The sequence below is a fragment of the Spermophilus citellus genome (assembly GCF_964194105.1).
Source record: "Spermophilus citellus genome assembly, chromosome: 8".
Lineage (NCBI taxonomy): Eukaryota > Metazoa > Chordata > Mammalia > Rodentia > Sciuridae > Spermophilus > Spermophilus citellus.
Window position 1 is genome coordinate 61,917,537 of NC_138189.1, and position 15,639 is coordinate 61,933,175.

Here is a 15,639-nt window from a genome sequence, read left to right on the forward strand (position 1 = left end):
CTTTTGTGCTATAACAGTAGAGTTGTAACAGAGCTCATTGGGCCTGCAAAGTCTAAAATATTTACTCTCTGACCTACGAAAACACCCTCCTGTTTTACACCCCTTCTCTAGAATTGTTTCATTAACGGACTAAATGTACTATTTACATGCTAGGAAACATTTAATATCTTTTCACTGCTGATGAGAAGCTTATATCCTACGATCTTTTCATTTAGAACCCTTTGCAATCTAGTCTTAAGTCACTTTCTGAGGTTCAAATTCAGTATTTTCTGCTATTTTCAGTGGTGCAACCTTGCCACAGTCTTGGCTGGGCACCGAATCACGAGCCACCACACACCTTGTAGATTCAAACAGCAATTCTTTATTCCCGAACTCACACCGGCCTCTACACACGTTCTGGGGAAATCTAAGTTCTGGTGTCGCCCAACTTCCCTAAACCCAAGTCTTAAACCAGGAACGCCTTAAACCCAAATTATCCTAAACCGGGATACTTCCTAAAACCTGCAGGATAGACCCTAAACCTGGATCCACCCTCGTCCTTGAGCAGGGTCACCTTTCTCAAACACACATGCAATGTCACAGCGAATTTCCAAGGCAAGTCCATTTAGCATGGGGTACGCTGGCAAGGAAATTTCGATGCGTCATTCCTACTTGGTAGTGGCCCTCAGCACAACCTGAAGATCAGAGTTACATACATATTGATAGCTTGCAGGCTGTATTTGGCCCCCCAGACTTATTTTGTTGGACCCACATAGTGATTTTGTTTTGTTTTATTGAAACCTGAACATTTAAAAACTGAACATTACATAGAAATCCAAATTTTGATATGTTTTTTGAAAAATCAGGAGCCATAATGACACCAGCCCCATAGCTTTCATCACAATTGTCTATTAGCCCTGAGTAGCCACTGCTTCTCTCACATGGGGTGGTTGCTCTCCAGTTCTGCATGACCTGTATTATGTAAGTGGCATTTGTGCATGCACTTAAGTCCAGAAGTCTTCAATAATGCTGTCCCTAAATACAATGAGTTACATCATGGTTACCTCATGTCACCTTTTACTGGTTTTTCTGCTTAGAAATTTTTATTTGTTCTTCAATATTCTTCCTCTTTAAGAATTCAGCTTAAATATTCTTTGTAAAGCCCTCCTGGTCAAAGCCAATCACTTCTTCCTCTGTGCCCCTGTGTTTATTCATTTGGAATAGCACCTGTTGTGTTATATTTAATGACTAGATAGTAAGCTCCTGAGGGTAGGGTTTGAATCTTCCCTTCTTTTTGTTTCTATTTTACAGCATTGTTGCTTGACAAAGAGTGTGAACTAAATAAATGTGCTGAATTATGTGATGTTAACATCTAAAAATTAGGAAAGTGGTAAAGGATTCATTAGGCAGAAAGAAAAATTGTAGTTTTCATCTGAATGTTCTTCTCCTTCCAGTGTCTAATATAGTTTCTTTTCCTCCCCTTACCTTCCAACAAACTCATTTGTGTTTTTCAGACAGTCAAATAGTCATTTTTTGTAAGGATCAGAATACATTGTAGCTGTGTTCAGGGTTACAAGCTAGCAAGTAATGGAAATGAAATTTATCAATGTTTGCTTGCCTGAAGAGTTCACCAACATAGCTGATAGGCCAACTTCTTACCATACATGTGCTTTTAGATAGATGAAACATTTAAGTGCTATATGATAATAGCTACATTATAGAATTCTTGGAAGAAATGAAAAAATATCTATGTAGATATGAAATTGTAGCTAAGCAGTTTCTGTAGAACAGAGTTTGACCCAGAGTAAGTACCCTGATAAGTAGAGTTTTATAATCAATTATACTTATTTCATATGTAATTATAATGATTATTTATAAATACTCAATTATTATTATTATTACTACTTAATTAATGTTTTGTAGGAAACATGGATTTTCTTCTCTTTCTTGATTTAGATTGTTGGAAGTCACGGAGGTTGAGTATTGGCCTTTCTGCAGAAACCATCTGCTAGGCCACACTTAATATAACTTAGAATATTGCATTTGGAAGGGATTTTGGAGGTCAGGTAGTTAAACAGGTACTTATCGAAAGCAGTAGTCTCTTCATTTTCCAGTTAGAGGTGATCAGTTATCATCTAAAGACTATCAGGATATTATAGTGACATAAACTGTTCTTTTTAGAAGGAACATGTATTGTTTAAAAATCATTTATATTGCCTTTTTAAAGTTCTATCCTATGTAGAATTTAAATATCATTTTTATTTTTTACACTGTAGTTTATAGTCTTCCAAAATAGTTGAACAAACTTACCTCTTTATTGGTGGTTCTCAAAGTCTGACCCAGGGATCCCTTTTAACTAAGACACTTTCCTGGTAAGTCTTTTTCTCTCTACTTTTCTTTTAAATCAGAGAATTCATAAAGATCAAAAGCATAGGCTAAATTTTTTTTTATTGGTTGTTCACAACATTACAAAGCTCTTGACATATCATATTTCATACATTAGATTGAAGTGGGTTATGAACCCCCAATTTTACCCCAAATGCAGATTGCAGAATCACATCGGTTACACATCCACAATTTTACATAATGCCCTATTAGTAATTGTTGTATTCTGCTACCTTTCCTATCCCCTACTATCCCCCCTTCACTCCCCTCCCATCTTCTCTCTCTACCCCATCTACTGTAATTCATTTCTCTCCTTGTTTATTTTCCCATTCCCCTCACAACCTCTTATATGTAATTTTCTATAGCAATGAGGGTCTCCCTTCATTTCCATGCAATTTCCCTTTTCTCTCCCTTTCCCTCCCATCTCATGTCTCTGTTTAATGTTAATCGTTTCTTCCTGCTCTTCCTCCCTGCTCTGTTCATAGTTGCTCTCATTATATCAAAGAAGACATTTGGTATTTGTTTTTTAGGGATTGGCTAGCTTCACTAAGCATAATCTGCTCTAGTGCCATCCATTTCCCTGCAAATTCTATGATTTTGTCATTTTTTATTGCTGCATAGTACTCCATTGTGTATAGATGCCAAATTTTTTTATCCATTCATCTATTGAAGGGCATCTGGGTTGGTTCCACAGTCTAGCTATTGTGAATTGTGCTGCTATGAACATCAATGTGGCAGTATCCCTGTAGCATGCTCTTTTAAGGTCTTCAGGGAATAGTCCAAGAAGGGCAATAGCAGGGTCAAATGGTGGTTCCATTCCCAGCTTTCCCAGGAATCTCCAAATTGCTTTCCAAATTGGCCGCACCAATTTGCAGTCCCACCAGCAATGTACAAGTGTACCCTTTTCTCCACATCCTCGTCAGCACTTGTTGTTGTTTGACTTCATAGTGGCTGCCAATCTTACTGGAGTGAGATGGTATCTTAGGGTGGTTTTGATTTGCATTTCTCTGACTGCTAGAGATGGTGAGCATTTTTTCATGTACTTGTTGATTGATTGTATATCCTCCTCTGAGAAGTGTCTGTTCAGGTCCTTGGCCCATTTGTTGATTGGGTTATTTGTTATCTTATTGTCTAATTTTTTGAGTTCTTTGTATACTCTGGATATTAGGGCTCTATCTGAAGTGTGAGGAGTAAAAATTTGTTCCCAGGATGTAGGCTCCCTATTTACCTCTCTTATTCTTTCTGTTGCTGAGAAAAAACTCTTTAGTTTAAGTAAGTCCCATTTGTTGATTCTTGTTATTAACTCTTGTGCTATGGGTGTCCTATCAAGGAATTTGGAGCCCGACCCCACAATATGTAGATCGGAGCCAACTTTTTCTTCTATCAGACGCAGAGTCTCTGATTTGATATCAAGCTCCTTGATCCATTTTGAGTTAACTTTTGTGCATGGCGAGAGAAAGGGATTCAGTTTCATTTTGTTGCATATGGATTTCCAGTTTTCCCAACACCATTTGTTGAAGATGCTATCCTTCCTCCATTGCATGCTTTTAGCCTCTTTATCAAATATAAGATAGTTGTAACTTTGTGGATTAGTCTCTGTGTCCTCTATTCTATACCATTGGTCCACCCGCCTGTTTTGGTACCAGTACCATGCTGTTTTTGTCACTATTGCTCTGTAATATAGTTTGAAATCTGGTATCGCTATACCGCCTGATTCACACTTCCTGTTTAGAATTGCTTTTGCTATTCTGGGTCTTTTATTTTTCCATATGAATTTCATGATTGCTTTATCTATTTCTACAAGAAATGCCGTTGGGATTTTGATTGGCATTGCATTAAACCTATAGAGAACTTTTGGTAATATTGCCATTTTGATGATGTTAGTTCTGCCTATCCATGAACAGGGTATATTTTTCCATCTTCTAAGATCTTCTTCTACTTCTCTCTTTAGGGTTCTGTAGTTTTCATTGTATAAATCTTTCACCTCTTTTGTTAGGTTGATTCCCAAGTATTTTATTTTTTTTTGCGGATATTGTGAATGGAGTGTTTTTCCTCATTTCCGTTTCAGAAGTTTTGTCGCTGATATACAGAAATGCCTTTGATTTATGCGTGTTGATTTTATATCCTGCCACTTTGCTGAATTCATTTATTAGTTCTAGTAGTTTCTTTGTAGACCCTTTTGGGTCTTCTAGGTATAGAATCATGTCATCTGCAAATAGTGATAATTTAAGATCTTCTTTTCCTATTTTTATGCCTTTAATTTCTTTCTTCTGTCTAATTGCTCTGGCCAGTGTTTCGAGAACTGTATTGAATAGAAGTGGTGATAGAGGGCATCCCTGTCTTGTTCCAGATTTTAGAGGGAATGCCTTTAACTTTTGTCCATTCAGAATGATGCTAGCCTGAGGCTTAGCATAGATAGCTTTTACAATGTCAAGGTAAGTTCCTGTTATCCCTAGTTTTTCTAATGTTTTGAACATAAAGGGATGCTGTACTTTGTCGAATGCTTTCTCTGCGTCTATCGAGATGATCATGTTTCTTATCTTTAAGTCTATTGATGTGGTGAATAACATTTATTGATTTCCGTATATTGAACCATCCTTGCATCCCAGGGATGAATCCTACTTGATCATGGTGCACAATTTTTTTGATGTGTTTTTGTATTCGATTCGCCAGAATTTTATTGAGGATTTTTGCATCTAGGTTCATTAGAGATATTGGTCTGTACTTTTCTTTCTTTGAGGTGTCTTTGTCTGGTTTCAGAATCAGGGTGATGTTGGCCTCATAGAATGAATTTGGAAGAGCTCCCTCTTTTTCTATTTCCTGAAATAACTTGAAAAGTATTGGTATTAATTCTTCTTTAAAGGTTTTGTAAAACTCCGCTGTATACCCATCTGGTCCTGGGCTTTTCTTGGTTGGTAGTCTTTTGATGGCTTCTTCAATTTCATCCATTGATATTGGTCTGTTCAAATTGTGTGTATCCTCCTGACTCAGTCTGGGCAAATCATATGACTTAAGAAATTTATCGATGTCTTCACTATCTGCTATTTTATTGGAATATAGGTTTTCAAAATAATTTCTAATTGTCTTCAGTATTTCTGTAGCATCTGTTGTGATATTGCCTTTTTCATCCCGTATGTTAGTAATTTGAGTTCTCTCTCTTCTTCTCTTCGTTAGCATGGCTAAAGGTCTGTCGATCTTATTTATTTTTTCGAAGAACCAACTTTTAGTTTTGTTAATTTTTTCAATAGTTTCTTTTGTTTCAATTTCCTTGATTTCCGCTCTGATTTTAAATATTTCTTGCCTTCTGCTACATTTGCTGTTGTTTTGCTCTTCCTTTTCTAGGGCTTTGAGATGAAGTGTGAGCTCATTTATTTGTTGGTTTTTTCTTTTTGTGACGAATGTCCACCAGGCAATGAATTTTCCTCTTAAAACTGCTTTCATTGTGTCCCATAGATTCCGATATGTTCTGTCTGTATTTTCCTTTATTTCTAAGAATTTTTTGATCTCCTCCTTTATGTCTTCTGTAACCCATTGATCATTCAGTAACATATTGTTCATTTTCCATGTGATGTAGGATTTTTCCTTCCTTCTTTTATCATTGATTTCCAGTTTCATTCCATTATGATCAGATAAAATGCAAGGTATTATCTCCACCTCTTTATATTTACTGAGGGTTGCCCTATGGCATAATATATGGTCTATTTTTGAGAAGGATCCATGTGCTACTGAGAACAAAGTATATCCATTTGATGATGGTTGATATATTCTATATATGTCAGTTAAGTCTAGGTTATTGATTGTGATATTGAGTTCTATAGTTTCTTTATTCAACTTTTGTTTGGAGGATCTGTCCAATGGTGAGAGAGGTGTGTTGAAGTCACCCATAATTATTGTGTTGTGGTCTATTTGATTCTTGAACTTGAGGAGAATTTGTTTTATGAATGTCGCAGCACCATTATTTGGTGCATAAATATTGATAATTGTTATGTCTTGTTGGTGAATGGTTCCTTTTAACAGTATATAATGTCCTTCCTTATCCCTTTTGATTAACTTAGTCTTGAAGTCGATTTTATTCGATATGAGGATGGCCACCCCTGCTTGCTTACGAGGACCGTGTGCGTGGTATATTTTTTCCCATCCTTTCACCTTCAGCCTGTGTATGTCTTTTCCAATCAGATGTGTCTCCTGGAGGCAGCATATTGTTGGATTTGTTTTTTTAATCCATGATACCAGCCTATGTCGCTTTATTGGAGAGTTTAAGCCATTAACATTCAGAGTTATTATTGATATATGGTTTGTACTTCCATCCATGTTTGATTATTTATCCTTTTTTAAAAAAATTTAGTTTGTTTCTCCATGATTATCTTTCCCCTCGCCCTCTGTCTTTACCGAGGCACTTCCCACTGATGGTTTTGGTTATTGTTTTTCATTTCTTCCTCGTGTAGTGTTTTGCCCAAAATGCTTTGCAATGCTGGTTTTCTGGCTGTAAATTCTTTTAACTTTTGTTTATCATGAAAGATTTTTATTTCGTTGTCATACCTGAAGCTTAATTTTGCTGGATACAGAATTCTTGGTTGGCATCCATTGTCTTTCAGTGTTTGAAAAACATTGTTCCATGACCCTCTTGCTTTCAGTGTCTGTGATGAAAAATCTGTTGTTAACCTTATTGGTTTACCCCTGAATGTAATCTGTCTCCTTTCTCTTGTAGCTTTATATTTTCTCTTTGTTCTGTATATTGGATATCTTCATAACAATGTGTCTTGGCGTTGGTCTACTGTGATTTTGTGTGCTCGGTGTCCTGTATGCATCTTCAATTTGTATATCTGTTTCCTTTTTTATTTCTGGAAAGTTTTCTGTAATTATTTCATTCAGCAGGTTACTCATTCCCTTGGTTTGAATCTCTGTACCTTCTTCTATCCCGATGACTCGTAAGTTTGTTTTTTTTTATGTTATCCCATAACTCTTGTATGTTTTTCTCGTGATTTTTTACCAGCCTTTCTGAGTTGGCTAGACTCTTTTCAAGATGATATATTTTGTCTTCATTATCTGACGTTCTGGCTTCTACTTGCTCCACTCTGTTAGTGATACTCTCAATTGAGTTTTTAATTTGGTTTATCGTTTCCTTCATTTCTAGAATTGTTTGATTATTTTTTATAATCTCTATCTCCTGATAGAGATGCTTAACTTCTTCTTTTATCTGTTTATGTAATTCATTCTCAATGTGTTCTTTCGCTGCTTGAATTTGCTGTCTTGTATCCTCTTTAAGGTTCCATTCCATCTGTCTAAGGTGTTCCTTGAGTTCTTTATATGACCATTTTTCTGATGACTCTAGGTCCTCCTGAATATTTAGGCTGTCCTGCATTGTTTGTACTCCTTTTCTTCCTTGCTTTTTGAAGCTGCTCATGTTACTTCTTGTTCTGTTTGACTGATGAATTACTGTTTACTCCTATAAATTTATTAGATGCTTGGGAGGAAAGGTATTAGAAGGGAAGGGAAGAAGTCACTAAAGAGAATGAGAGTAAGCAGGTAGAATTCAAGGAAGGGGGGATAAGATAATTGAAAAGAAATGAAAAGACAAAAGAAGAAAAAAAATAGGAAATAAAAAAAGAAAAAAAATTAAAATTAAAATTAGATGAAAAAAATTTTAAAAAATTGTAAAAAAAAATTTATAAAAACAAGAAAGAAAAATGAAAATGAAAGAAAAGCCCAAATCAAAAAAAAAGAGAAAAGAAAAAAAAGAAAAAAAACACTAATAAATGCAGTCTTAGAGTTTGATTAACTTCTCTTCCAGTAGGTGACGCTGTGCCCACCAGGCCAAGTTTCTCCTGTCAATACGCGGGAACCAATCACTGTGCAGCAGCTCCTCCCAGACTGGGCGAGTCTCCAATCTTGAGTGCCTAGGGCCTCCTCTTGTGTCTAGTCACTTCCCACTTTTCCTCTAGCCAGGTCCCTCTCACGGGTGCTGCTCACCACAATACTGGCTACACGCCAGGTCTGCTGCTCCCAGGAGCCCTGTTTTCATGAACGACTGGGCACACTCTCCCAGTTTGCTATTCCCTCAGACCCTAAGTTTGTAGAGCTTGGGGCTGAGAATCCTCAGCGAATTTTACTTGCCCTCCAGTAGCCACGCCCCCGGTAGCTGGTGCAAGAGGCCTCAGCAGTCAGCCCTGGTGGGAGCGGTAGTTCCGCCCCGCGGGTCCCGCACCACCTCTGATTCCCTCGGGCTGGCTATAGCGCTCACGGGAGAGCTGGGAGGGGCCCTTAAGGTTTCCTCGATGTGTGGAGAGGGAAGGCTAGGGAATTACACACCTGTAACCGGAGGTTTCAATGAAGTTATCTCCTCTGCCGAAGTCTGATGACGTCAGTTCTCTGCCATGGTGGTGTCTCTTGCAAATGGCGACAGTTCGTTTCCCTTTGCCGGGCGACCAATGCAACGGGTGGGTCCTTACTGTCTCTTCCAAGCCCCGTTTCAAACCTGTGGCCACTACCTATGAAGGCTCGGTTGGCATTTACCTCCGTAGGAACAGAAGGGCTGACCAGTTGTTTCAGCCGGATGGATTAGTGCTGAGTCACAGCTGTTTGTCTGCGGGAAGCAGGCGAACGGGAGCTTGAATTCAGCCGATCCGGGCTCAGTGTGTGTTCTGAGAGGCCCAGACTCTTTGCCCCAGATCCACGTCAGCTCAGCATTGCCTAGTGATCCTGAGCAAACAGATTTAGGTTGTTTACGACTCCCTATGCCTGCACAGCTGAAGAGGTCAGAGACTTGATCTCTCTGCGCCCGCTGCCATGTTGTAATCTCCTAGGCTAAATTTTTTATGTGCATTCTTCTGGAGCAAGGTTTGATGACCTAAAAGAGTTTAAAAATTACTGCTTTGGACATGTTCATGACTAAATTTTGCCCTGAGATGAAATATAACATGCATCTCAAAGGGACAAAGAATGACCAATTTTTTAGTTAGAATGATAAGAAGTTTTTTGAAAGTAAAGGTTATGAGTTGCATGGAAAGAGAAGAATGAGTTTAAAAGCAATGAGATAGAGGCAGAGTTCACTTATATCCAGAAACTCAACCCTTGCATTTTTGGTAAAAAATCTTTTGTAAGGAATGTTAAGCAGAATGTAGGATTCACTAAAAAAACAGTCTTTTGAAAAATTTGTGGTACAGAATGAGAAATAACGATTATGCCCTGCAGTGGATGATCACTGTAGCTCAACATAAATAGTATTACAACTATTTATGGGGGTGGGGAGTGGGTACTGGGGATTGAGCTTAGGTGCACTCGACCACTGAGTCACATCCCCAGCCCTATTTTGTATTTAGAGACAGTATCTCACTGAGTTGCTTAGTGCTCATCATTGCTGAGAATTTTGCAGATGTCGTTTTCCTGAGTTATGGTCAGTTCAAATAAATTTCCCATGTAAATTAAAAATTTTTTTTTGTCGTTGTAGATGGACAGAATGCCTTTATTTTATTTGTATATGGTGCTAAGGAATGAACTCAGTGTCTTGCACATGCTAGGGAAGTGCTCTGCCACTGAGCCCTAGCCCCAGCCCCTCCCATGTAAATTTTAATGAAACTAATATAGGGATATATATTATTTTTGTACGTAAGTTATCATTACTGATTTCCATTAGTAGCTAATTAAATAATCAATAGTAATGCCCATAAAATATGTAACTTTTCCATAATTTTGCACAATATTTAAAACAAAAATGAAGTGAAGTATTATGTTTATAAATATATTTTAAAATTCAGTAGAGGGCACAGTACTAAAGATCAGAGGTGCTAATAAAATTTGGATAAAAGTGTAAACTATATTTTAAAACATTTTTATATTTTTTAAAACTTAAAATAAGGGTCCAGTGGTATAGTTCAGAATCAAAGCTTATGGAGGTCTGAGTTCAGTCCCCAGTACAGTCCCCCAGAACCACCCAAAACCCTTAAAGTCACTGAGGGAATCTTAATAATGAAAGTTGCAGGAGAATTAATAGTTTTGTATTTATTTTCTATAGCATATGTTATTTTGGCTTTCTATGGGAATGGCAATATAAGACTGTAAAAGGTAAACTTAAAAATTTTGAGAAGTTTAGTATATATAGTATAACAGTATAGACCATAACTGTTAAAAAAGATATGTTGGACATAATTGCTTTTTCTGTCTATTTCCAAATTTAAGGTAGGTGCTAAGGTCTTAACAAAAAATAAAGGAACTTATTAAGCTATGATGATCTCTTTAGTTGGTAATAGGAAGAATGACACTTTGAGGTAATAGTGGAGAATCAAGAACACTGAATGGAGGTAAGGACTCCTTTAGCTTTTTCTTTTCTTTCATGTAGAGTGTGGAAGATGTCTTCTCTGCTAGTGAATGATTGCTTCATTATATTTAAAGACTGCAAGGTCTGTGGACTTATAGGATAAACTAACTAGTGATTTGAGTTTTTTCCTCTCAGAACTCTCACTTATGGATTAGGATGAAGTGAGAATTCCTTCAGTAATGTTTAAACTTTCATTTAGGGTTTGGTACTGTGTCATTCCAAGTGTGTGTTGAATAAATGTTGTTTAATGACGATAAGAGAATAATTTTTTCCAGGAGGGGTTCTCCTTATATTTACATGGCACGTTTCTCATAATGGTTTCACAATCATGGGAAAATAGAAATCTTGTTTAAACTTTAACTCTTTCACTATATGATTTTTGTTTGTTATGCAATTATAAGTTTTTGATGAAATATTAGAAAATAATTCATTTCACACAACCCAAATCCTCTTAACATTTGAATGTACTATAATTGAGTTTAACTGGTATATTTAAAACAAATAACATTCATTGAATTTGATTAATAAACGTGGACTTTTTTCCACATTTTTATTGGTGCATTATAGTTGTACATATTGATGGGATTTGTTATTACATATTCATACATGCACACAATATAATAATATAATTTGCCCAGTAATACTTCCTACCACTTCCCCCTCCCTCTTGCCTCCTACCCCTTGGTCCCTTTCCTTTACTAATCTCCTTTTGAGATTTTTCTTTTTGAGATTTTCCTTTCTAGAGAAAACATATCACCTGACCTTCTGAGTTTGACTTATTTCACTTAGCATAATGGTCTCTAATTCCATCCTTTTTCCTGCAAAGGGGATAAATTTCATTTTTCTTTATGGCTGAATAAAATTCTGTTGAAGCATGGGCTTTTCAAGGATATAAGTTGGGTTTAGGAGTTTTATGAATACGACTTATTATATATTATTATAGTTTTGCTAAATGGCAAGATAATTGGTATTGCCTGGTTAGAGTGTTTTAAAAATTAGAATGTTAGCCCAGCATCCTAAAAATATCTCTATATGTATTTCCTTAATGCATGTAGTAAAGTAGCTATATTTTGAATTCATGAATGCATTAATTTCTAAACATTTTTTTTTGTAAATAAATCAGCAAATGACCTTAAGAAAATAACACTAATTCCTTGAGGTGTGTATGGGGAATGGTATATGTATCCAAGATATGCTTTGTAGAAATTACTTGAAAATCAAGGAACCTCAAATGGAAAAATTTTAAAACACTTTGGTATAATACATTCTATAAGGTAATTAAATCTTTATATATAATATATAAAATGTAGCTTTTCAAAAGAAGTATGGAAGTTTTTGCTTTCAAAATAGGGTTTCTTTTTTTTTTTTTTTTAATTTTTTATTGATTATTTAAAGCATTACATAGCTCATGATATATCATCTTTCATACATTAGACTCAAATTGTGTTTTGAACTCCCATTTTCACCCCAAATATAGATTGCAGAATCACATCTGTTACATATTCACATTTTTACATAATGCCATATTAGTGTCTGTTGTATTCTGCTACCTTTCCTAACCCCTACTATCCCCCCTCCCCTCCCCTCCCCTCCCATCTTCCCTCTCTATCTCCCCTGCTGTTGTTCAATTCTCTCCCTTTTTTTTCCCTCCCCCTTGCCCCTCATAGCCTCTTATAATTTTATGTATCCTTGAAGGTCTCCTACCATTTCCATATGCTTTCCCTTCTCTCTCCGTTTCTCTCCCCCCATTCGTCTTTGTTTACTGTAGTCTTTTCCACATGCTCTTCCTTCCTGTTCTGTTCTTAGTTGTTCTCTTTATATCAAAGCAGACATTTGGCATTTGTTTTTTAGGGCTTGGCTAGCTTCACTTAGCATAATCTGCTCTAATGCCATCCATTTCCCTGCAAATTCTATGATTTTGTCATTTCTTAGTGCTGCATAATATTCCATTGTGTATAGATGCCACATTTTCTTTATCCATTCATCTAAAATAGGGTTTCTTAATAGTTAATTGCAGCTGGGCACCATGCACCCTGTAATTCCAGTGACTTGGGAGGCTGGGGCAACAGGATTGCAAATATGAGGCCAGCCTCAGCAATTAAGTGAGACCCTGTCTCAAAATAAAAAAATAAAAAGGACTGGGGATGTAGCTCAGTAATGGAATGTTCCTGAGGTGCATCCCAGCATCACTGCGGGGGAGGAGGGGCAGGGGTGAGGATAATTGCATTAGGTGAATACTTGAAATAAATACTAATAATACTAATCCAGAATAAATACTAATACAGTTACTCAAATGGTGTCATCTTCTCACATTCATATCATTAATGTTATACACATATTTTTCTTTCAGTTGGAAATGTCAAGTGACCAGATAGCTACCAATCTGCAAGCAGTTATTAATGAAGTGTGTAAACATAGACCTCTGAATTTGGGTAAGTGGTGTGCTGAGGGTGGACTTCCCTGTAGCACTGTGATTCTTTAAAAAATATAAAATATTAGGAAAACAAGTAGATTAATATGCAAATACATGTTCTAGGAATTAAATAAATAAAATTTATTTCTTCAAAGTATTCCTAACTACCTTATTAATGAGTCATAGTTTTTAGAGAGGGACTTCTTTATCACTTATACAAATACATTTACACATTTCCATGTTATTTCTATCATTAAATGTAATAAAGTTTGAAAGAAAACAGATTGCCTTAAACTTATAATGGTATTAAATAGGAACAAAAGTCATTTAAGAAATGTTATTTTGAAGCTAGATCATTGACTTTGTCTCTGACACTAGTACATGGCTTTCTTATTTATTTATTTTAGAAAAGAAAGATCATTTTTGTCATGTTATGAAAGTCACTTCTTATAAATAGGTGATTCATGGAGAATCACTGACTTGGTCAAGATGTGGAAACTAGAACACAGCTAGCCTGGCACCTTTATCATTGCATTGCTTCATTCAGATTCCTTCCTCAGACAAACTTCATTCATGGATAGCTGAAGCTAAGCCAGGATCCATTATAGTTAATTGGCTAGTTAATTGACTATTCACTAATAGGTTAACCATGACAGAAATTTGTCAGGGTTAGTGTTATAACTACATTAATAATTAAAGCACAATCATAAGCTGTTTTGTTTTCTTTTTCTTTTTAATGTTCTCTGGGAGTTAAACACTTCATTTGTTCTATGGCTATAGTACCTAGTCATTGTATGTTTATGGATTTTTATCTTCCACAGAAACTTTGATTTCAGTATAGCATCCTCTGAGACTATAGCAGAAGTGGAATGGTAGACAGTAAATCGAAGTAGTGCTGTTATTTTATTTTTTATTTTGTGTCATTTAAAATGAAATCTCTTAACATTGTTCTTGTGAAAAGCTTTTTAATTTTTAGAGAATTTTACCAACTGTTTGGTAACAAAAGGTAGCATCTGTGCAGACTGTTTTAAATATTTAGAGTATTTTCATCAAATGTAAATATCACCACCTGCTCCCTTCACTGTTGACTTTGCAATAAAATAAATTCTAGGTGATCATCTTCTGGAAGAAAGAAATAAATTATTAGTGAGTGTGTGGTTTTAAGGATAAATCTCTAGTACAGCTAGTTTTGTCTTCTGCTCTAGAAATGAATCTATCTTTCCTTTCTTAGAATTTAAAATATTACTCACCAACTTAGTACTTTTCAAGTGAAAATATGATGTGAGTCCTATAAGGTTTCCTGTTGTTTATTTGTATTCGCACCTTAGGAATCTATAGAATAAACATCAAAATTGATTCTTGACTTTGTTTCTAGGTCCCTTTGTGGTACGTGCCTTCCTTCGTAGCTCAACAAGTGAAGGTTTGCTACTAAAAATTGATCCATTGCTGCCCAAAGAAGTAGAAACTAAGGAAAGTAACCAAGAAGCTGCCTAAAAGTGTTGAATTGTGAAATTCTTTTCAACGGATTAAGAAACAACAAAGAAAATTATAAAACTGCATAATTTCTACATTTGATGTCTTATGATTTCTTGAACATTGCACTTAGAAGTAAATTTTAACAATGAAAATTTATACAGTTTCAAAATTAAGGAAATATTTTCTCTGAACCTACTTTTTAAACTCTTATCACATTTACATATTGGTAGATATAAAAGCAGTTTCTAGCTTACAACAACTTTCCTTTGGAGCCATAACCACCTGAAGGAATGGTAACATCCTTGGTTCTCACAAGGCAGAGAATGGCCAAGTCATGACCTACATTACAAACAACCATTTTTTATAATTTTAATTCATTTATTTGTTCTAATCAGTTATACATGATAGCAGAATGTTCTTCGATTCATTATACACAAATTGACTTCTCTGGTTGTACCTAAAGTAGCATCACACCATTGTGCAATCATACATGTACCTAGGGTAATGATGTCTGTCTCATTTCACTATCTTTCCTACCCCCATGTCCTCTCCCCACCTTTGCCTCATCCAGAGTTTCTCCACTCATCCTATCCCCGCCCCACCATTATGGATTAGCATCCACTTATCAGAGAAAACATTTGGTATTGGGGGATTGGCTTACTTCACATGATATTCTCTAACAAACTTAACTGTTTTTTAAAGAAAATAATGTGGAAAGTATTCATTCTAAGGAATTCTTTTCTTCTTCTAACCCCCCCCCCCTCTATTTTTTGTCAGTACTAGGCATCGAACCCAGGGCCTTGTGCATGCTAGGCAAGCACTCTACCCCTGAACTACATCCCCAGCTCTGGTTACCATCTTCTGAAAGCTTTGATTAATCATTAAAGATCCTAAATCATAAAGTAGGAGCTGTGTTATTTTATTTATTTAGGGCTTTGTGCATGATACATATAGTCAAGGACTGTACCACTGAGTTTATACCCCCAACCCAAGAATTCTGCTATTTTTTTTTGTAGATTTTCTTCTGATTAATGGATAATATTCATTATTGAAAAACTTAAAACACTGGTAA

General features: G+C 36.0%; 1 protein-coding gene across 2 annotated transcripts in view; it reads left to right on the forward strand.

The window, feature by feature from the left end:
• MRPL1 (mitochondrial ribosomal protein L1) overlaps positions 1–14,723 on the forward strand; it is an 85,346-nt gene extending 70,623 nt beyond the window's left edge. For both annotated transcript variants that reach the window (XM_081303390.1, XM_081303391.1), the window contains exons 8-9: positions 13,029–13,110; positions 14,467–14,723. In XM_081303390.1, coding sequence (XP_081159516.1) covers positions 13,029–13,110; positions 14,467–14,585 — 201 coding nt within the window. In that variant the 3' untranslated portion in view covers positions 14,586–14,723. The remainder of the gene's footprint in view (positions 1–13,028; positions 13,111–14,466) is intronic.
• Positions 14,724–15,639: the final 916 nt, after the last annotated feature.